Source organism: Impatiens glandulifera, chromosome 2 (genome assembly GCF_907164915.1).
Source record: "Impatiens glandulifera chromosome 2, dImpGla2.1, whole genome shotgun sequence".
Lineage (NCBI taxonomy): Eukaryota > Viridiplantae > Streptophyta > Magnoliopsida > Ericales > Balsaminaceae > Impatiens > Impatiens glandulifera.
The window spans coordinates 399,683-420,037 of record NC_061863.1 but is presented as its reverse complement, the minus strand read 5'-3'; the positions used below and the strand labels follow the sequence as shown (position 1 = coordinate 420,037).

Below are 20,355 nucleotides of genomic sequence, written 5' to 3'. Positions count from 1 at the left end.
ATTCCAACCTAAAATGAAATCTAATTGAAACTCAATCTAATTCAACATTTCAAACATAATCTAACATAATTAATCAACCCAAACATAAATGAAACTTAAGTCTCACATTAAAATCTATCATAAATCAACCCTAAACATAAATCAAACTTAAATCTAACATTAAAATCTAACATAATTCTAACATTAAATCTAATATAAATCTAACATTAAAACTAACATAAATCAAACATTAAATTACTAACCTAACCATATAATAAAACAACAATAACTAACCTTGCACAAAAAGAGCAACGAAGAAGAAGAGCGGGCGGTGTACGTAGATCGAACAATAATAAACCCTATTAATCAAACAATAAAGTATGAATCAAAAACCAAATCCAACAATTCATACAAAATTAACTCAAACCAAAAATCAAAATAAAAATGAAACCAATCTAAACTAAATCAAACCAAAATCAAACTTCAATCCAACCAAAAGCAAACCAACATCAAACCAATCTAACCTAAATCAAACCAAAATCAAATTTCAATTCAACCAAAATCAAACCAACGTGAAACCAATCCAACCTAAATCTAACAAACATCAAACCAATCTAACCTAAATGAACAATAATCAATGCATTCACAAACTCAAATCTAACCTAAACAAACAATAATAATCAATTCATTATTCAATACATGAATGTAACCTAAAGTTAACCCAAATCATACCAAAAACAAATAAAAATGAAACCAAAACCTTAATTTAAACAAGATCTAATCTAAATCAAAATGCAATCAAACCAAAATCAGTCTTCAATCAAACAAAAATCCAAAATCTAACCTAAAATTCATACCTAAAATTCATACATACAAATTCAAACCCTAAAAATCTAACCTGAACTACAATCCTAATTCTAATAAACCAGCATTTCAATTCAAATATATATATATATATTACAGCTTACCTATGGTCGGAGGAGAAGAGCAGCTGAAGGAGGAGAAGACCAACGGCTGAAGGAGGAGAAGGGCGTCGGTCGTTGGCGTCGGTCGTTGGCGGCGGCGTCGTCGTCTGTCGCTCGTCGTCTTGGGTCGGCGGCGTCCTTGGTCGGCGGCGTCTTCAATCAGGCGGCGTCGATTGTGGGTTCTGGCGTGGATTTCGGCTAAGGGGGCGGAAGAGAGAAGCGGGAGCGAAAAGGGAAAAGGGAAAAGGGAAAGAAGAAATGGGAAGAAGAAAGGGCGCGGCTGGTTTTTATTTTTATTATTTCCGAAAGTTTAATTAAAACTTTCGGTTTTTACATTGATCAAAACCGAAGGTTTTAATAAAACTTTCGGTTTTTGATCAATGTAAAAACCGAAGGTTTTATTTAAACTTTCGGTTTAGATGAATGTAAAAACCGAAGGTTTCATTTAAACTTTCGGTTTTATCAATATAAAACCCGAAGGTTAGACTAAAACCTTCGGTTTTCAATTTCTTATTTCCGAGAGTTGTCAAATAATCTCTCGTTTTTGATAACTAATTCCGAGAGTTCTATAATAAACTTTCGGTTTTACAATTTGGAAAAATTTAAAATTCATTTGTTTATCACTTTCTAATAACATTGAACATCATCAATTTAACTCATTTCATATCCTTAAAATATTTTCCAATACATATGATCAAACATTACACAAATACATAAGATAATCAAACACAAACATTCAAATACACTTCTCTATATAATCAAACACATTCATGAACATTTTAAGATTAAACACAATATTAATTTTTAAAATACAACACACAATAGATTATTTTTGTTAGGAGTCTATATGTGAAGGTAAAAACCACTATAATTTAAGAAATGAGAAATGAGAAGTGATGTTTCCACTATAACCACTATGATTTTTTATACCATGGGTCAAAACCGAAGGTTTTCAAATAAACCTTCGGTTTTATCCCTTCCCCACACTTAGAGAATTTTCAGATATTTTTATACCATGGGTCAAAACCGAAGGTTTTCAAATAAACCTTCGGTTTTATCCCTTCCCCACACTTAGAGAATTTTCAGATATTTTTATACCATGGGTCAAAACCGAAGGTTTTCAAATAAACCTTCGGTTTTATCCCTTCCCCACACTTAGAGAATTTTCAGATTTTTTATACCATGGGTCAAAACCGAAGGTTTTCAGATAAACCTTCGGTTTTATCCCTTCCCCCACACTTAGAAAATTTTCAGATATTTTTATACCATGGGTCAAAACCGAAGGTTTTCAAATAAACCTTCGGTTTTATCCCTTCCCCACACTTAGAGAATTTTCAGATATTTTTATACCATGGGTCAAAACCGAAGGTTTTCAAATAAACCTTCGGTTTTATCCCTTCCCCACACTTAGAGAATTTTCAGATTTTTTATACCATGGGTCAAAACCGAAGGTTTTCAGATAAACCTTCGGTTTTATCCCTTCCCCCACACTTAGAAAATTTTCAGATATTTTTATACCATGGGTCAAAACCGAAGGTTTTCAAATAAACCTTCGGTTTTATCCCTTCCCCACACTTAGAGAATTTTCAGATATTTTTATACCATGGGTCAAAACCGAAGGTTTTCAAATAAACCTTCGGTTTTATCCCTTCCCCACACTTAGAGAATTTTCAGATTTTTTATACCATGGGTCAAAACCGAAGGTTTTCAGATAAACCTTCGGTTTTATCCCTTCCCCCACACTTAGAAAATTTTCAGATATTTTTATACCATGGGTCAAAACCGAAGGTTTTCAAATAAACCTTCGGTTTTAGCCCTTTAGATTTTTTTAAAAGAGGGTTAAAACCGAAGGTTTTGAAACGAACCTTCGGTTTTGGCAAGGCTGTTTTTTTTAATAAGATTAAAAGTAGACAAATAGAACATATAATTAATTAACAACATATTCAAACCAAACCAAAACAAACCAACCAAACATAATACTAATAATTCATGAATATTAAAACAAAACACATACAAATATTGTCATCGTTCGTACGGAAAAACCAATAAAAACATAATAAAGCTAGAAATTATTTAATTATTAGATGGGGTGGAAGGAGGGGGTGGTTGATTCAGTCGACTCCTCAACACCACAAGTTCCTGTTCGAGATTCTCTAATCTCTGGGCCATTTCGGCCCTGTCCGTTTTAATTTCACTAAGCAAACGACCTCTTTCCGCATCCCTTAATCGGATTTGTTCCATTTCCAGCGTCATTTGTCTTACCTCTTCCTCACGTGCCGCAATTTCTGATTGTGCTATCAGATTCTGGTAAAACGGATGCAGTTTCTCCGGTGTACGTCGAAGTCGCTGCCATGTCGAATCACCCATATCCTAAATGCATTTTCAGATATATGTATATATATATTAATAAAAAAAATAGCGTAAACTAGCATAAATCTAGATCTATAATATATATATACAAACTTAAGAAATCTAAATCTTATAATAAACAAAACAAAAAAAAGCAAATGAAACAAATTACCTGAACGAGAGAGGAGAAGAATAGGAGAAGAACCGCTTGGAGGAGGCAGGCGGCGGCGCGGAAGAGAGAGAAAGGAGGGAGGAGTGAAATGAAAAAAAGAAGGGTTAGGGTTTGTATTTATAGAGGTTGATGCCGAAGGTTTTCATAAAACTTTCGGTTTTGATATTAGTCAAAACCGAGGGTTTATTAAAGACCCTTCGGAAAAAACCAATACCAAAATTAGAATTTTTTTTAATGAGCAAAACCGAAGGTTATTTTGTAAAACTTTCGGAAATGAACTTTTCAAAAAAGACAAAACCGAAGGTTCTTTAAATAACCCTCGTAATTAAAAAACCAAGGGAAATAAAAACCGAAGGTTTTTACAAAAACCTTCGCAAATAGCCGACATCCAACACTTAGAATTTTTTTGGGTTTTTTGGGAATGTAAAAACCGAAAGTTCTTTGTAGAACTTTCGGTAATGATTACTAAAACCGAAGGTTTTACACCCCTCTCGGAATCTATTTTTTATACCGAAAGATTTGTTCCTCTCGGGAGTATTTAGGAGAGTTTTACAAAACCTTCGGTAAAAACCGTCGGTAAAGGTCATTTTTTTACCAGTGTCTGCAAGGCCATTTTGTGTGTTAACATGTGCTACTAGATGTTCAATAATTATCCCAATTGACATACAATAATTATTAAAATCTTTGGAGGTAAATTCTCCAGCATTATCAAGACGAATAAATTTAATTAAATAGTCTAGGAAATGAGCTCGTAATTTTATAATTTGAGTAAGCAATCTTGCAAATGTTTGATTACAAGTTAATAATAAACACACATGTGATGCCTCAATTAATATCATAAAATATCTGAATGGTCCACATGGTGGGTGGATAGGCCCACATATATCACCTTGTATTCTTTCAAAAAAATTTAAGGGTTCAACCCTGATTTTAAATGGTGATTGCCTTATTATTAATTTCCTTTGTGAACAAGAAGCACAAGAAAATTTATTGGGTAAAAAAATCTTTTAGTTTTTCAGTGAATGTCCACATGAACGATTAATTATTTTTTGCATCATAATAACTCCAGGATGTCCCAAACTATCATGCCATGTAATAAAATTATTTTGATTGACAAACTTTTGGTTTATAACCACATGTACTTCGCCAACACTTATGTTTGTGAGATATAATCCAGAATAAATTGCGGGTAATTTTTCTAAGAAATATTTTTTACCTGAGATGATACTCATGATAGATAAATATTTTTTATTACTTTCATTTGAAGTTTCAATGTGATATCAATTTCTGCGGATATCTTTAAAACTCAACAGGTTTCTTTGAGACTTGGATGAATATAAAGCATCATCAACACAAATATTTGTTCCTTTGGTAATATAATTTTTGAACTACCCGATATCGTATTCATGCATGTCTCATTCATCACCAAAGAAGTAAAAAAATCTTTTGCTTTTCAAAATAGTATGTGTTGATGCATTGTTTACGAGACAACTGCATTTTTCATTCACCAAGTATTCGCTTTCAGGATTCTTCATTTCTTCATTAAATAAAATAAATATTAATAATAAACGAATACATGAACCGATAATAATAATTCAAACGCAGCATCATAATAAATATAGTCTCGATAAAATATAAGTTTTATTTATTTATTTATTATTATTATTATTATTATTATATATAGAGAGAGAAAATTTTATTAAACATTATAAAAGAAACACAAATATCCAATGATCTCATTCTAATTTTTATGCTCGACAAGAAAGTCGGCTACATCAAACTGGGAGAAATCATCGAGACCAAAAGTTATCTTATCATCACCGGAAGCCGAAGCCAAGTTGGTCTCCATTATCATTTTTTCATCATTGAAAACAAAGTTGGTATCAATGGACCATTTTTCTTTTAGCGATGCTTGATAAAGATTGATAAAATGTTTTGGCGTACGACAGAACACGACCAATGACCATTCATACCGCAACGATAGCATTTGTTTTCCACAGTCTTATTGATCTGATCCCTTTTATTATTATTATTATTATTATGTATCTCTTTATTGTTCTTCCTTTTTATCATATGACCACCACCACGTCCACGACCATTTCTGCGGGAATGATCTGAAAAATGACTGCATGCACGACCACGATGTTGCCCTCTATAATTATATGATGTCACATTCACTAAAAGCTCATTATTCTGTTCGGCCAATAATAGACATGATGTCAATTCAGAATACTTCTCAAATCCTTTTGCACGATACTATTGCTGCAGGAGCACATTCGATGCATGGAAAGTGGAGAATGTTTTCTCTAACATAATCTCCATCAGAAATAACTTCTCCACGTATCCGAAATAATGCCAAATTATGTATAAATACCCTCAATCTCATTCTCATTATGATCAATTAACTATACATGGTTAATTTTGGATGCAGGCTTGTTTACATTCTTAATTCTTATGAAGTAATATATATATTACATCGTTAATGAAGAAATCTGCAGGCAGGCCCGCTTTTTGTTCGGGTTAATATATATATAAGGATATATAATTATTTTTATATTTTGTGATTTTATATTTTTGTTTTATTATATTCACATGTACACAGCTAATTAGTTTTTTTTTCATTTTTATTATTTCCTTAATTACTTTTCTTTTTCAATAAACTTCACTATAAATGTAAGTAGAGAATATTCATCATAAATAACCATATCTTTTAGCAACTTTATTTTTCAATATACAAATATTTATAACACAATTGTGATTATTTATTTAAAAGACAAAAGTCATTCTTACTCAAAACTTTTGAAGTAAGGTGAAATTACTTTGAAGTTTTGTCTAAGAACATGGGCTTTTCTGTCTTTGAGGTTATGAAGGGACCATTAATTCAAATTATACAAGTAAATCATTCAAAAAGAATAGGGAATTTCACCGCAAAGTTTGTCAATTTGGACCAACAGACAATCTCAGTTCCAAATTACAAATTTACAATTATATTCGTATATATATTATTTTATATTTTTTAGAACGTTGGATTCCGTTTCTCTCCTTTGAAGTACGACTAATCCCCGCGGGTTAAAAATATAACCCTGCAAACACACTTAACAATTTAACCGATCGCAGAATTTACGGTTTGATCTGAGATTTTCTCATTCTTTTGGGGTGAAAATAAAATTGAGGTCTAATTTTAAATAATTTTTAATAGTTTAGGCATGATTTTACCATTCTTTCTGCTGGAGATTGTTTAGGGTTTCATTTCATTTCACCATTTCTACATTTTGACTTCAAGAAATAGAGAGAGAGAGATAACAAGTAAGTAAGTAAGTGAGATGGGTTTGTCCGCATGTAGATCTGCAGTGACGGCCGCATCAAGGTCTCTGGTAGCTCGATCATCGAAGCCTTCTTTACTATCATCATCAACAACACAGTCTCCAAAATCAGCAGCGCCTTTTGCTTTACCTTCTTCTTCCAATAAATCAATCGCCTTCTCTGCTTCAAGGTAAAAAACATTGATCAGGAATCTCTATTGGGTTTTCATTTTGAGTCTCATATTGTTGTTAAATTGTTTATTTAGGGCTGTTTCGGCGGCGATGGGGATTGGTGAGTCTATGATGCCGCTTCACAGTGCCATTGCTTCCACTAGACTGAGATCCAATATTGGCGTCAATTCAGCCTGCTGGAGCTGGCTCTCACAAGGTATTCATTCATTCATTCTACTTGCTTTGTTTTCTTTTTCTTTTTACATAGAATCTTAATTTGATACATGGGTGGTGGGTATATGAATAATGGTTCATTCATTCATTCATTCTATTATGAGTATTTAGAATCTTTGATACATTGGGGGGGGGGGGGGGGGGGTATAATCTTTAAAATTTGAAGTGTTAACTCTCTATCTAAGCTGTTCGTTCCCATTGCTGGTTGTTGGTGTAGGACTCGGCATACCATTGTGACAAAGATTTCCTTGGATCTAAGAAGAAGAAGAAGAATACTTTGATTTCCTCCATGATGCAAATTTGAGAATCAGAAAAATGCCTGACCTTATAAAATATAGAACAAACAAGAAGCATTCAAATTCAGTACTATTTTTAGTAGCTTTTCTTGACTCTTGACCTTGTTTTTTTTCCCTACCTATATGACTTAATTTGATGGGTTGTTGTTGTTGTTGTTATCAGTTTGACCTGTTTCCAAATGTAAAAGATTTTGTTGTCTAAGTTGTGTTAACCAGCATGGTCAATTCTAATCTCTATTGATTGTTTTCAGTTAGTTTATTGTATTTAGTATTGTTTGTTAATTAGGAGGTATAATCTCCACCCATTGGAATAAGAGTACTCTTGATTAAGAGAGAAACAAAATCTCTGTTTCAATATCTATCTATCTATTAGAAGAAACATCTTAGTTGAAGATTGCAGCAGAGTCGTGTTTCCGAGTAAATTAGGGGAAGATTACAGTTTGAGGAGTAGAAACCTCCTCCCAGCCTTGATTCCTCTTAACACCTAACATATACATACCATCCCCGAAACTAGAAGAAGTTGGCTGTGAGCAAGCATTGTAAACAAAGAAGGTAGGAATGAGAACTCATTATTGAGGAGAGAAATGGGAATTAAGAAGTTAAGAAGATTGAAGTTATTGTTATAACCTGACTGAGTTAATGGCAAGCAGAGTCCCTCCCTTGTTCTTATTTCCCATCAAATTTGAAAAAAATTGTCTACTATTTTAAATTTAAATTGTTATCCCTACTTATATTACTAACAAAATCTATCTAATGAATTTTGATTTGTTTAGTTTGAAATGAAATTGTTAATGATAATAACCTAACAAATATGATAGTAAGAGTTGGTATCTATCTAGATACCTACAAAATTAAATGAAAAGGCAGTTTATAGCATGCAGTAGTTATTTATTCACCTAATTCGGTTTACTCTCCTTTTCTTTCTTTCTAACCTACCAACTTTTTTAATCATAAGCCTAAATTCTGCTGGAAAAAAAACTATTTATTTTTAAATTATATAAATAATAATATTAAATACAAAATTCTTACCATTTCTTAATGTGTTATGACTGAACTTATTTTGAAAATATTCATAAATTAATTATCAATTTCTGACCGGCCCATATTCAAATTCAGAAGCTAAGATGTTTCTATCAAATGCATCATTGTCCAATTCAGACTTTAAAACAAATACGTAATTAGTTTCATATAGAAACACTTTTTAAATTAAAAAAAAAAAAAATGTTAATAAACATTTTTAAAAATTGGTTTTATTTTCAGATGTGATTTGACCCCCAAAAAAATATTATTTTTTCTTTTAATGATTTTTTCTTACAGTTTTTCATAAAGACTTGTTATAGTTTTTGAAAATGTTTTCAAATAAGTTAAATTCTGAGATTAAAATAATAATTTTTGGATTCATGAGTATTTTCTTTTTGAGTTTGAACCAAACAAGACATTAAAATAATACTTTTTAAATAAATGTTAACAAATGAAAATTAGACAAATCAACAACTAACTCATTATTATGACTTAACATAAAGTTTCAATTAATTATATCTTTGCCATCATTAATTTAATTAGTATAACTTTGAAGTTTAATCTTTTATTCCAATCAAGCCTGTAACCCTTCACCAATTTAATTATCTATTAATATATTTATTTATCAAATAGTTCTAACCTTTTTATAAATTATATTAAATAAAAAAGAAAAAGACAAATGCATCCCTAGTGGAAAGTGAAGTATATATAGTTTTGTTTAGCTAATTTAAGACCTGGAATCCACTGGTTCAATTCAATTTTATTTTAGTTGATAATCTTATTTTGACTTTATATATAGTTAGATGAGAAATTATGGCCCATAATTTTTTTTGTGTGAATATTTTCTCTAGATAGATTGAGGAGAAAAGAGTAAAAAAAATGTAATTAGATTAACTTATTAATTGCAAATACTTATTTGATGCAACTTTTAATCTATCAAATTATTAACTTTTTTTTTTTTAATCAATCAAAAACAATACTTTATTTTATAAAATATAATTTTTATTTTAAATAATTTTTTTTTTCCATAAACTAATAAAAGTTCTAAAAACCTAAATATATAAATTATTAAAATAATTAAACCAATCTAATTCACACAGAAAAATACATTTATTAATTAAGATGGATCTGCAATCAGACATATTATTATATAGGGAAATTCTTAATCAAACAAACGAGGAGGCCGTGAATTGTTTTTTCTTAGGAAAACTGGAATCATCCAATCTAATCCAAACCAAACAAGACATTCATGGGATTAATGACGGTCAGATCCGTTGTAGTTATTTATAATTAATTAATTAATTAGAGAGTTGACTGTATTAACTCTGCAATAATAAAATATTCATTCAGCAGCTTCACCCTTCTTCCATTTGCGATTTCCATGGAGGCGATGATATCATATCAGGCAGGCAGGCAGGCAATGATTGCTGGTAGACATATATACATCTGATCTTCTTCTGTTCTGCTTAACAATGGCGGCGGCGGCGGCGAATACTTCTTCCATCATCATCCAAAGACTCGAAGCTGAAACTTCAATTCTTGGATTAAGACTCTACCTAGTGATTTCCATATGCGCTGCATTTGCAACCATATCTGTCATTCTCATCTACTTATGTATCAGATTCCGCATTAATCGATATCACCGAATAAACAACAAGTCAGCAAGCTTGACAACCCAAATCAAGACCAACAAGGAGGACCGGGCAATCTCTTGTTGTGATGTATCGGATAATACAGTGGTGGTGGCAGCAGCAGCAGAAGATGTAGTAGACAGCAGCAGCAGCAGGATCGCGATTGAGAGGACTAGTGTGAAGGTTGTTAGTTCGTCTATAAGCGAAACTAGTCGTAAGAGCGAGGGTGGTTCTTCGTCTGTTGAGAGCGTTAACAACAACAACAACATGGGTTGGGGTCGGTGGTTCAGTTTGAAGGACCTGGAGAGAGCCACTTGTTGCTTTGCAGAGAAGAATATCATCGGAGAAGGCGGTTATGGCATTGTTTACAGAGGAATTCTACTTGATGGCTCTGCAGTTGCTGTTAAATATCTACTAAACAACAAGTGAGAAGATCAGCTTTTCAATTTCAATTAACATTATAGCTTATTAGAATGAATTGTTGTTGTTACAAACAAACAAACAGGAAAAGCCAAGCAGAGAAAGAGTTGGAGGCAGAAATAGAAGCAATTGGTAAAGTTAGGCATAAGAACTTGGTAGGTCTATTAGGTTATTGTCCACAAGGGTAAGTATGTTTAACCTCTTCTTCCTCTTTCATAATCAAACAGAATCAATAATCATGACTGATTGAATCTGAAAACTTTAAATAGGCTTCTTGTTTATGAATATGTGGACAATGGAAACTTGGAGCAGTGGTTACATGGTGATGTAGGACCTGTTAGTCCCCTAACATGGGAAATCAGAATGAAGATTGCAGTTGGAACAGCAAAAGGGTAACTAAGATTTTATTATTATTATTATTATTATTGAGATTGATTTTAATTGATTCTGTTTGATTATGGATGATAATCTCAAGGCTGGCTTATTTGCACGATGGATTAGAACCTAAAGTGGTGCATAGAGATGTAAAATCCAGCAACATTCTTCTAGACAGAAATTGGAATCCTAAAGTATCCGATTTCGGTCTTGCCAAACTATTAGGACCCGACAAAACCTATGTTACAACCCGTGTCATGGGAACCTTTGGGTATGTTTCGCCAGAGTATGCAAGTACAGGAATGCTGAACGAGGGGAGCGATGTATACAGTTTTGGTGTTCTACTTATGGAAATTATAACAGGGAGGAACCCTATTGATTATTCCAAACCACCAGGGGAGATGAACTTGGTGGACTGGTTCAAAGGAATGGTGGGGAATCGTCGAGGTGAACAAGTGATAGATCCATTACTTGAAATACATCCAACACCAAGAGCTTTGAAACGGGTGCTTTTGGTTTGCCTACGATGCATAGATTTGGATGCCGCTAAACGACCCAAGATGGGCCAAATTCTGCACATGCTAGAGGAGGCTGATCATGACTCTTAACTTTTCGATCTGTTGTAAGATGATTAGTACTCTTTTAGTTCATGTAGATTCAATTCATTCAACTACTTTCTTCTTCTGATATTGGCTCTCCCTTTGCAGGAACCTCCTCTTCATTAGCCATTATTCACAACTGACATATATACAACAACAAATTAAATGATGGCCAAAATATGAAGTATACCATTTGCTGTTTACAATGTAGGTTCATTTTGATTATGTGTAAGAATAAGGCTTTTTTTAATGGTTTGCCATTTCCATGTAAATACTTTATTATAAAGACATTTCTTTATTTTTTTTATAATACATTTCTCTGTACCTTTATATATTGGGGCCATCAACATTTATTCTGTTTGTAAAGAATTAAGAAAAAACTTGCATCTCCAATATTAAAATTAAAGACTCAGAAATCCCCACCTGCTATGAATAACTTTACATGTCACAACAGCACATGTAACATTCTTTGTAGTGGGGGCAAGCAAGTCAACAACCTCTTTTATAGTGTTTATTCCATTCCATGCACATTGTATTATATTTTTTGAAATATAAGCAAAATAATTAACTTAATGATCAAGAAGTTTAATTTACTAGTTAACATAACAAAAGAAAGTGTAGCAAATATCCTTTGAGCATTCGGAAAAATCTCAGGAAACGGCACAGCTGACATTCTATTCGATTCCAATTCTACAAAGTGGGTTTCTCTTGATAAGACCTAGATCAACCTGCAAGATAATAATAAGGACAAACCGTTAAGCTTCATCAAGCGACAATGCAAAGCTGATGCATATGGATAGATAAGTGTCTACCTTGTGTCCAAACAGATCCCGAATGTTATCAACTCCATACAAGATCATGGTTGGTCTGAAACATCAATAAAGATTTGATCATTTTAGTATCATGTGTAAAAATATAACTGCAAAAACATTGGTGTGATCTTATCTAACCTTTCTAGGGAAAGACCCCAGGCTATGACGCGAACATCTTCAGGAAGTCCCATGGGCAGCAACATCTCAGGTCGGAACATTCCGGAATTTCCTATTTCTACCCATTTCTTTAGGCCTTCATGATAACTGGTTACATGCAAGAGGAAGATGATTGATTAATCTTTAATATGACAAATTAAATGGGAAGAGGCTCTCTTCTTAAGCTATTATTATAACATAGAATTTTACCCAAAGATTTCCATGCTTGGTTCGGTATATGGGTTATAAGCTGGTTTAAATTTCAGCTTCTTCATACCTGAAGATATAAGGCATAAACAAATAAGCTCCCCCAAAATTTGTAGAAAAATAAATAAAATTAACTGACTTACCAAGACGGCTAAAGAAGTCGTTGAAAACTCCAATCAAATCACCAAGGGTAAGACCTCGACCACAAACAAGACCTGTCACCATAAAAGCAAACATCTTAAAATAAATAAAAAATGCCATGCATCTTTCATGAAATGGTAGGGAACTTTTATCACCCACAGAAGGTTCAATTGTCCTCTGAATTATGGCCGTCATTTCTTTTGGGAACCAATAGAAGAAACGTGAACTATATGTACTAATAATGAAAGCATTGGGCTTTTTCGCCTTTGAGGTTATGGAGTTGCATTTACCAAAAAGATTTCTACCACTATACTCCAAATTACACAAGTAAACCATTCAGAAGAAATGGGGATTTCACAAGTCCAGTGTTGTTTCGAAGGCAAAGTTCGTCCATATGGTTATAGACCAGCAGAAAAGTCCAGTTCCAAATTACAATGATAATCATTTGGCTTCTCTGATGTATTACTACAATTAGCATCTTAAAAAAAAGCCATCTTATATATGAACCTAAAAAGGAACAATTACAAAATGAACTTGCCAACTATAAAGACTGAGAATATAAAATGAACATCCAGTTCACATCGTCGTTTATATTCAGTTTTAGAAAATCAGGCAATGATAGATTGTGTATTTTCCTTCACTTAGTTAAAAGATTGCTAATTTGAAAGCTTTTGAGTGGGTAATCAGTAGATGCAAAATTCCAGTACCTTCTATCTGGTGGAACTCTGCAAGATGAGTTCGATCAACAGCTTCATTTCTGAAAACACGGTCTATGGAAAAGTACTTTTTCGGAGCAAATCCATCCTGCAATCATAGTCAAAACTAGATTCAGAGAAAATGTGATACTGTTATCAGGAATCTTGGAAAAAAGGACTACTAAGGATAAATTCCAGCTATATACTAAAGAAAACTATGCACATCTGCATAACAACAATTATCTCTAAAGTTAAATAAAAAATTATTGCAATAGTGAAAAGTGAAAATTGAGGAAAAATGAAGAAAATGGCAAAAGTGAAAATTGAGTCACAAAAAGCTAAACAGCTTATATACCTTGGCAAGCTGGTAAAGCATCCTTGATGAAACAGCTGTAGTATGAGTTCTTAGAAGGTTTTTGTCTGCTTCCTCTCGTTTCCAGTCATATCCATAACTGAAGAACATTTTTACTGTCATATATTCGAGAGAAGACTAGTATTTATCCAAAATAGGAGAGGGAAAGAGATTATCAGCCTACCCTCTTGAACCATGTCCTCCAGATTCATGAATGTTCTTCACCCTCTCAACATAATCTTCTGGTAGTGTCTTTGTAGTGGAAGGAACTGGTGAAGACAAAGGCATAATAGGATTCAGTAGACCATCCCTTATGAGTTATCTATATAAAATAAAGATAGCTTGACCTTGGAGGAAGAATGTGTCGTGAGAATCACGAGCAGGATGCTGTTGTGGCTGAAAAAGTGCATCAAAATTCCAGAAGCTGTAAAAAAACAAATTATTCTCAGGTTGCATTTTGAAGAGTAACAACTTCAATCATTGTACGACTAAAGGTAACATTCTAGTTCATGCCAATATTTCAGAATGAATTACAAAGGAAATTGAATGTTTACAATGTAACACACCATCTAGCTAAACATGCATCAATTTCTAGTAATTCAGGAGTTTGTTAAGGCTAGTTATATGCATATTATCACAATTGTAATAACTGATACAACAGTTATGATGTCAAATCTCCTGTGAATTTACTGATAGTTTTTGGAAATGAATGAAAGGAAAAGGAGAGAAAAAGAGACAAACCTGCTTTCAACAAAATTGTTTGTGGGCATCTCCTCGAACCTGCATAATCAATCAACCTCCATCATTTGATTGGCAAAACTAAATAATTTTAGTTTCTAACTCCCCCTGTGGGCAAACAAGTGATATCAAAGAATTCAACAGCCTCCTGTGGAATGAGTTTCATAATGGAAGGCCACAAACATGTAATATTTGCTTATGTCACATTCTCACAACATATTATTGTTAACATCGCATTAATAGCTATAAATGTAGTGAAGATTCATAGTTGATTAAGACTTCATTTTTTCGTATGGTTCTAATATGTATCAAGACAAGATTAATGTACATGCATAGGAAGTCAAGAAGGGTTTTTGATGGAGAAAATTTTGCATATACTCTACTGTCACAATTTTCTAAACCAGGGTTTAATCCTTAGAGGAGGATAGCACAACATGCCACCTCCATATATCTTCACTTTCAAAGTGTTTTCAGTGAGATTCAAACTTGAGACCTTAACCTCTCAAACCCTATCCACTTGAGCTACTATGGGTGGGTCTCTACTGTTATATTTAAAGCACATATATGCATTTAAATGATAGTTTTACCACAAAGATCAGCAAACCTTACCCCATCTGAAGAAAGATCATCTTGAATTGTTGACGTACCTGAAATATGAATTTTCAGAAAAGCTTTTATAAACATAACTACATGAACTTTGAGCAATGTATGTTTCTTGCCTTGAGCAATGTATGTAAACAGCCACCATCAACAGGCTGACCTTTTGCTAGGAAGTTATATTCTTTGAATTCAAGATCCTTCCACTCACCCCTTGGAATAAAGAAAAGGGGTAACAAAGTAACAGATAATTGTCAGCTACACAAAGTCACCCCAATGCACATATTCATAGCAATTTTTTATATTCAAAGATCAGATTAACTTATAATCATCCTAGCAAAGCAATCTTCATAGCCCATATATTAAAACCAAGCATGGCAAGAAGCATTCAATCCCCAAGATGACACAAACCCAGTTATACAATAAATCCATGAACTATCACAATGCACGAAAGTCAAGATAACTTGTTTGTTCGTCTGTGCATACGCCTTAGTCAAGCAACACCATAATTCAATTGATGACAATTAAGTATCATGCATTTTTATTCGTCAATATAAAGCAACCAGTAGGGGAGCAACTGTAAACACTCTCATTATAAGAAAACAATATAGCTCAAGTTCTTTTTTGCCTTATAATTACTTAAGTTTCAACTATTAAGGAAGGAGATCTTCCTTGAAGGTGGCAACGACTACTTTAAAGCTTCTACTATATTCATCTCAGAGTGTGATTATCCTACCATTAAATTTCTAACTAAGAAAATATGTGATTGGTCATTGGTGTTGTGTGTATGTCAAAGGCATTGCATAGGCAAGCTCTACAAGATTACAGATCACTTCAAAGTTCATGTTTCCAATCAAAATGATCCACAAATGTACCCCTTCTGCAACCCACAATCAACCCTATGGCTTAAAAATCTCATCACAAATCTGTTGTGACAAACTCCAATAATGAATTCAGCATGCAAATCTCAAATGCATGTAGACAATTATTAATACTATTTAAAAAAAGCAAACTGCTTTAGTTTCAAAAAGCAATTGAAAAGTGCAGTGTCACATTTAAAGCATAAGTCCGTAGAAAAAAGTCATTCAATATTGGTTACTATTAAAAATAAGCATTTTATCAACCTACCAAAACCATCAATGCACAATTGTTTCAGCATAGTCCATTTGCAGCATAAAAATTTCAAAAAATAAAACAAAGAGTCGGTTTGCAGCATAGGTAAATCCACCAGAAATAAATACCAAAGTATCGAGATTACCTTTGCAAGTTTTCTCGAGTCAAATCAGTGGCATATTTCTTCCTTTTAGGAGCATAACAAGGACCTTTCCGTAATGAATAGCCCTTCCAAGTCCTAGAAAGAAAGGTAGATAAAAAAAAATTAGCAGACTAAGAGCATGAGATGTTATTCTAGATCCATTCTATCTATATTCATAATCATTGCCTCGCTAGAGCATTCAAGGATCGCATCACTTGCCCACAAAGGACAACTCATATAGTCTTTCGTTAGCACCTTAAGATTTACTTAACAAAATCAAGCAAGTGTTTCAGATGCCACAGAATACAGCAAATAAACAATGAGAAGAGGTAGAGGAAGTACTGGGAAGTAATTAGCTTTCTTCTCTTTAGAGCATCTATATCTTTTGGGTCTATCACCTGCACAATTACAATTAGAATAATTAGAAGGAATAGGAGTGTGAAGGTAATAGACTAATATCTAAATCATTGAGAACAACAAGTCACCAAGGGGAGATACAAGAACAATGCTTGCATATAAGATTTCTCCCCCCAAACATCTCAACCTACCACATCAATGGAAAGTGGCAGACTTAAACCAAATTAATCTATTACCAGTTTACTCTATGTACATGGATTTCTTCATAGACTCGGAGCAAATCAATAAAAAAAACATCATTATCAATAAATTATACACTACATATGTTATATATGCACCTTCTCATCCTGTACTAGTATTAGTAATTCTTTCACTTTGTCTTCGACATGGAGGATCTGCAAAATTGAAATGTACCAAAGAGGAAATTAATTAAGGGCATAAATTAACTTAAATGAACAAACCAAACATATTCAAAAGAATCAGCTGCAAAAAAAAAGTAGTCCCATAACTGAGACTAATTTTAACACATCAATAAAACAAAATAAAGCAGGGAGGGATATATAGGCATTCAAAAATCTCGTATTGGAGAAGTCAGATGAATGATTGGTCATATACAAACCCTTGAATAAAATGATCGTTCTCACACAATCAGACAACGTAATCACTGTACTCGTTTATATTCACCTTTCTAGTAACAAATTGCTTTCCCATCTCCACCCATTGGTTCTTTATCGCCTGTGAGCGACCTATCTTAAAGACTGATGCATCAACTTTTTTCTGCAAGCACAGAAACACATATTATAATGTATGTTTAATAAAGTCAAAAGTGGTCCAATATAGCAGTAGCATATAAGCATAACTAATTGAACTATTTGCAGCTTTAACAGGCCATGTAACATAAATACACCTAATGAGAATGAAGGGAATCATAACCTGCAATTCTTCTAGAGAGATGCCCTCTGGGGGTATCGCCAAGAAGACTTGTACTTCTGGTGAGCCCGATGAAGCATACATCTTTCCTTCATTAGTAAGTGCCCATCTCTCCCGCTTAATATCCTGCATGACTTCAATTAAACAAATGTAAAACACCAATTACTTGTTTTTAAGTATAAAACAAAAAAAAATCTGAAAACCCAGAATTATTTTCTACTTGATCCTCAAAACACTATAGGAACTCAAATACTACAAAATGTTTGTCTCTCTAAACTATTTTTCCCAATTGGATAGCTTACTTTCATTTTCATTTGTTATTTGTCTAGTATATATGAATCATAGCCTATGTAATGCTAACAAGTAAGAATGCAATATTGTTCTTTTCCCAATAAAAAATATAACATTTGAAAGAATTTTAGACATAACAGTCATCTGGAACTGTCCAGCATTAGAAAATGGTCTATTTGAATACAGAAGAATCCAATCCAATACCTGAGCCTCGACAAGTCTGAAACCATGAAGACTCTTGATAACGTTAGTCAGCTCCTGGTGATCAACTCCTTGTTCGGCTGCGAATTGGCCGGAATCTGAGATTTCCTCATTCTTTTCGAGGAAGCCCAGCACTGCTTCTTCCGCCATCCTTCAATCACAATTTGTCCCTATCCAAGCACAAATTGCTAAATATTAAACTTTAAGAACTTAATGACTTAAAAATATGAAAATGATCAACTGAATAAACCAAAACGAAAATAACAGAAATTTAAGTATGTAATGTATAAGTTAATTTGGTAAATTTATAAAATTAATATCTGAAAAGAACCTTAAGCCTATCATACCGTCCCTTGTATGTTTATTACATCAATCAAATATATACAAAATTAAAACACTAATAAATAAGTTGTAATTTTATATCTTAAGCAGAAAAAATAAACAAAATAAAATAAATTGAAAAAAATAACATGTCTCAAAGACTATCATTGTTGTTCACATAATTGATTTTCTTGAATCCTCTATATCTAACTAGTTGATTTCTCGAAATAATGAAATAAACAAGAGTTTCATCTAATGCATGTAAAACTCTACCTTTTATAAAGTTTCACATCACACAATCCCTGTCTTATGGGTACAATTATAAGCAAAAGTTAATTATAAGTAGCCAAAAAAAGGCTTTCATTTGACCCAATACCTGAAAATGAGCTAGAAAGTATGAATCAAGTCAATAAGGTTGAGATTAGCATAACATTTGCAATGACAAATTGTCATAAACTACTTATTAAACCAAACAAAATCTTGCATTGCCTTAATTGCCAAATGAACAAGTGTAACAAACACATATGCCATAGGAAAACCTAGAGTAGAGAGGACAAAATGAAGACTATCAAAAAGGGTTAAGTCTACAACAGAGACAGACACAGACATTTGGTGTTAGGACATGAAAAGCCATTGCAGTGACTATTACATTACATTGGGTTATGAAAGAGCTGAAAATACCTTCTTTCTGGATATGCAATTTGTATCAATAAGAATGCAGTGGTTGTTCAATCGCCGTAATAAAAGTGAAAACCGTGATCCGACCACCACGATAGGAGGAGTGGCGTAGGGTTTCAACTATTGTTTATTTTCTGGACCTTTTTATAAGTCTATTTTTGTCCATTAACTTCTCATGTTTATGCGTTTTTTATATCTAACTTTTATTTTCACCATTCACATCTTTAAACTTTTACATTTAACTCACTCCACAAAGCAAACCACCTGTTTCTTAGGTGATTATTGTCAAAACCTCACTTATGATTTAGGAAGAATATGAATATTATAGACTCTTGGGTTTGCTTATAAAAATAAAGGAAAAATATAGATAAAACGGAGTGAATAATGTGAGTTTTATATTTTTATTTTTTTTAATTTAATAAACAAATAATGAATTAAATTGAAAAATAAAAATGAAATTACCAGTGTCATTGTCACCTTTCTACCATAATTTTTTTTCTTTCGGGGAGAGTTATAGTCCACATGAACCCTAACATAGATCCGCCTCTGTCAAAATTGATATATGAATTTTTTTTAATTTTTTTTTTAAGATAGTCCTAACATAAATTTGATTCTACCAAGATTGATGTGAATTTTATTTTTAATTTAAGAAGATAACAACAATGACATGATATAACTAGAGAGCTTGTGTTTTTTTAGGAGGGGGTTATCCAGACAAAAAAATAGATTATTTAAAATTTGTTTAAGATAAATTATTAAAAGTATAGAAGTATAAAATCTAAAAAAAAACTGAAAATCAAATATTTTGGACATCACATATCCAGCTGCATTTTGATTTATATATTGTGAACTATAAAATTATTTGATTTATATATTGTGATTGAAAAAAACCCTACAATAAATTGTGTTTAAGCCAAAATAAACTAACAAACTTAATTTAGTGTTAATGCATATCAAAGTTGTGATTACGTCAGACAAGTCTGTTTGGTTGGTTATTAACATAGTAGTTATTGTCAGTTTTATTTCCCTAGAAAAATGTTTAGTGGACTAAAGCTCTATTAATCCCACTTAACCTTAAAATTAAGTGGATTCAAGATGACTTAAATAAAAA

At 32.6% G+C, this 20,355-nt stretch overlaps 3 protein-coding genes across 4 annotated transcripts; 2 read left to right on the top strand and 1 right to left on the bottom strand.

The window, feature by feature from the left end:
- Positions 1 to 6,727: 6,727 nt before the first annotated feature.
- On the top strand, positions 6,728 to 7,722 carry LOC124927781 (protein NUCLEAR FUSION DEFECTIVE 6, mitochondrial-like). The gene is made up of 3 exons (XM_047468256.1): positions 6,728 to 6,958; positions 7,034 to 7,155; positions 7,390 to 7,722. Exons 1-3 carry the CDS (start codon positions 6,789 to 6,791, stop codon positions 7,407 to 7,409), a joined length of 312 nt encoding a protein of 103 aa, XP_047324212.1. The 5' UTR covers positions 6,728 to 6,788; the 3' UTR covers positions 7,410 to 7,722.
- Positions 7,723 to 9,869: 2,147 nt separating this feature from the next.
- On the top strand, positions 9,870 to 12,017 carry LOC124924110 (probable receptor-like serine/threonine-protein kinase At4g34500). The gene is made up of 5 exons (XM_047464178.1): positions 9,870 to 10,544; positions 10,625 to 10,723; positions 10,809 to 10,931; positions 11,015 to 11,536; positions 11,622 to 12,017. The coding sequence occupies exons 1-4, from the start codon at positions 9,961 to 9,963 to the stop codon at positions 11,520 to 11,522; spliced, it is 1,314 nt and encodes a 437-aa protein (XP_047320134.1). The 5' UTR covers positions 9,870 to 9,960; the 3' UTR covers positions 11,523 to 11,536; positions 11,622 to 12,017.
- A 47-nt stretch (positions 12,018 to 12,064) lies between these two features.
- LOC124924109 (phenylalanine--tRNA ligase alpha subunit, cytoplasmic-like) lies at positions 12,065 to 19,380 on the bottom strand. 2 transcript variants are annotated; one of them, XM_047464177.1, is made up of 19 exons: positions 19,248 to 19,380; positions 18,249 to 18,415; positions 17,757 to 17,879; positions 17,508 to 17,600; positions 17,162 to 17,218; positions 16,809 to 16,864; positions 16,470 to 16,562; positions 15,334 to 15,424; positions 15,224 to 15,261; positions 14,618 to 14,656; positions 14,224 to 14,300; positions 14,061 to 14,145; positions 13,880 to 13,976; positions 13,537 to 13,633; positions 12,832 to 12,903; positions 12,692 to 12,758; positions 12,464 to 12,589; positions 12,326 to 12,380; positions 12,065 to 12,241 (listed from the first exon to the last, which is right to left on the bottom strand). In XM_047464177.1, exons 2-19 carry the CDS (start codon positions 18,393 to 18,395, stop codon positions 12,188 to 12,190), a joined length of 1,467 nt encoding a protein of 488 aa, XP_047320133.1. In that variant the 5' UTR covers positions 18,396 to 18,415; positions 19,248 to 19,380; the 3' UTR covers positions 12,065 to 12,187. The 2 variants fall into 2 exon arrangements, with proteins under 2 accessions (XP_047320133.1, XP_047320132.1); XM_047464176.1 differs by lacking the exon at positions 19,248 to 19,380 and having other exon boundaries at positions 18,249 to 18,453.
- Between the last annotated feature and the right edge of the window lie 975 nt (positions 19,381 to 20,355).

What these genes read in the sequence shown, in the direction of transcription:
- LOC124927781 (XM_047468256.1), top strand. Translation starts at nt 6,789, where the DNA reads ATGGGTTTGTCCGCATGTAGATCTGCAGTGACGGCCGCATCAAGGTCT. An exon ending in ATCGCCTTCTCTGCTTCAAG is followed by an intron (nt 6,959 to 7,033) that starts GTAAAAAACATT and finishes TTGTTTATTTAG; the next exon opens with GGCTGTTTCGGCGGCGATGG. An exon ending in CTGGAGCTGGCTCTCACAAG is followed by an intron (nt 7,156 to 7,389) that starts GTATTCATTCAT and finishes TTGTTGGTGTAG; the next exon opens with GACTCGGCATACCATTGTGA.
- LOC124924110 (XM_047464178.1), top strand. Translation starts at nt 9,961, where the DNA reads ATGGCGGCGGCGGCGGCGAATACTTCTTCCATCATCATCCAAAGACTC. An exon ending in AAATATCTACTAAACAACAA is followed by an intron (nt 10,545 to 10,624) that starts GTGAGAAGATCA and finishes ACAAACAAACAG; the next exon opens with GAAAAGCCAAGCAGAGAAAG. An exon ending in GCAGTTGGAACAGCAAAAGG is followed by an intron (nt 10,932 to 11,014) that starts GTAACTAAGATT and finishes GATAATCTCAAG; the next exon opens with GCTGGCTTATTTGCACGATG.
- LOC124924109 (XM_047464177.1), bottom strand. Translation starts at nt 18,395, where the DNA reads ATGGCGGAAGAAGCAGTGCTGGGCTTCCTCGAAAAGAATGAGGAAATC. An exon ending in GTTTACATACATTGCTCAAG is followed by an intron (nt 15,262 to 15,333) that starts GCAAGAAACATA and finishes TTCATATTTCAG; the next exon opens with GTACGTCAACAATTCAAGAT. An exon ending in CGACACATTCTTCCTCCAAG is followed by an intron (nt 14,146 to 14,223) that starts GTCAAGCTATCT and finishes TGTCTTCACCAG; the next exon opens with TTCCTTCCACTACAAAGACA.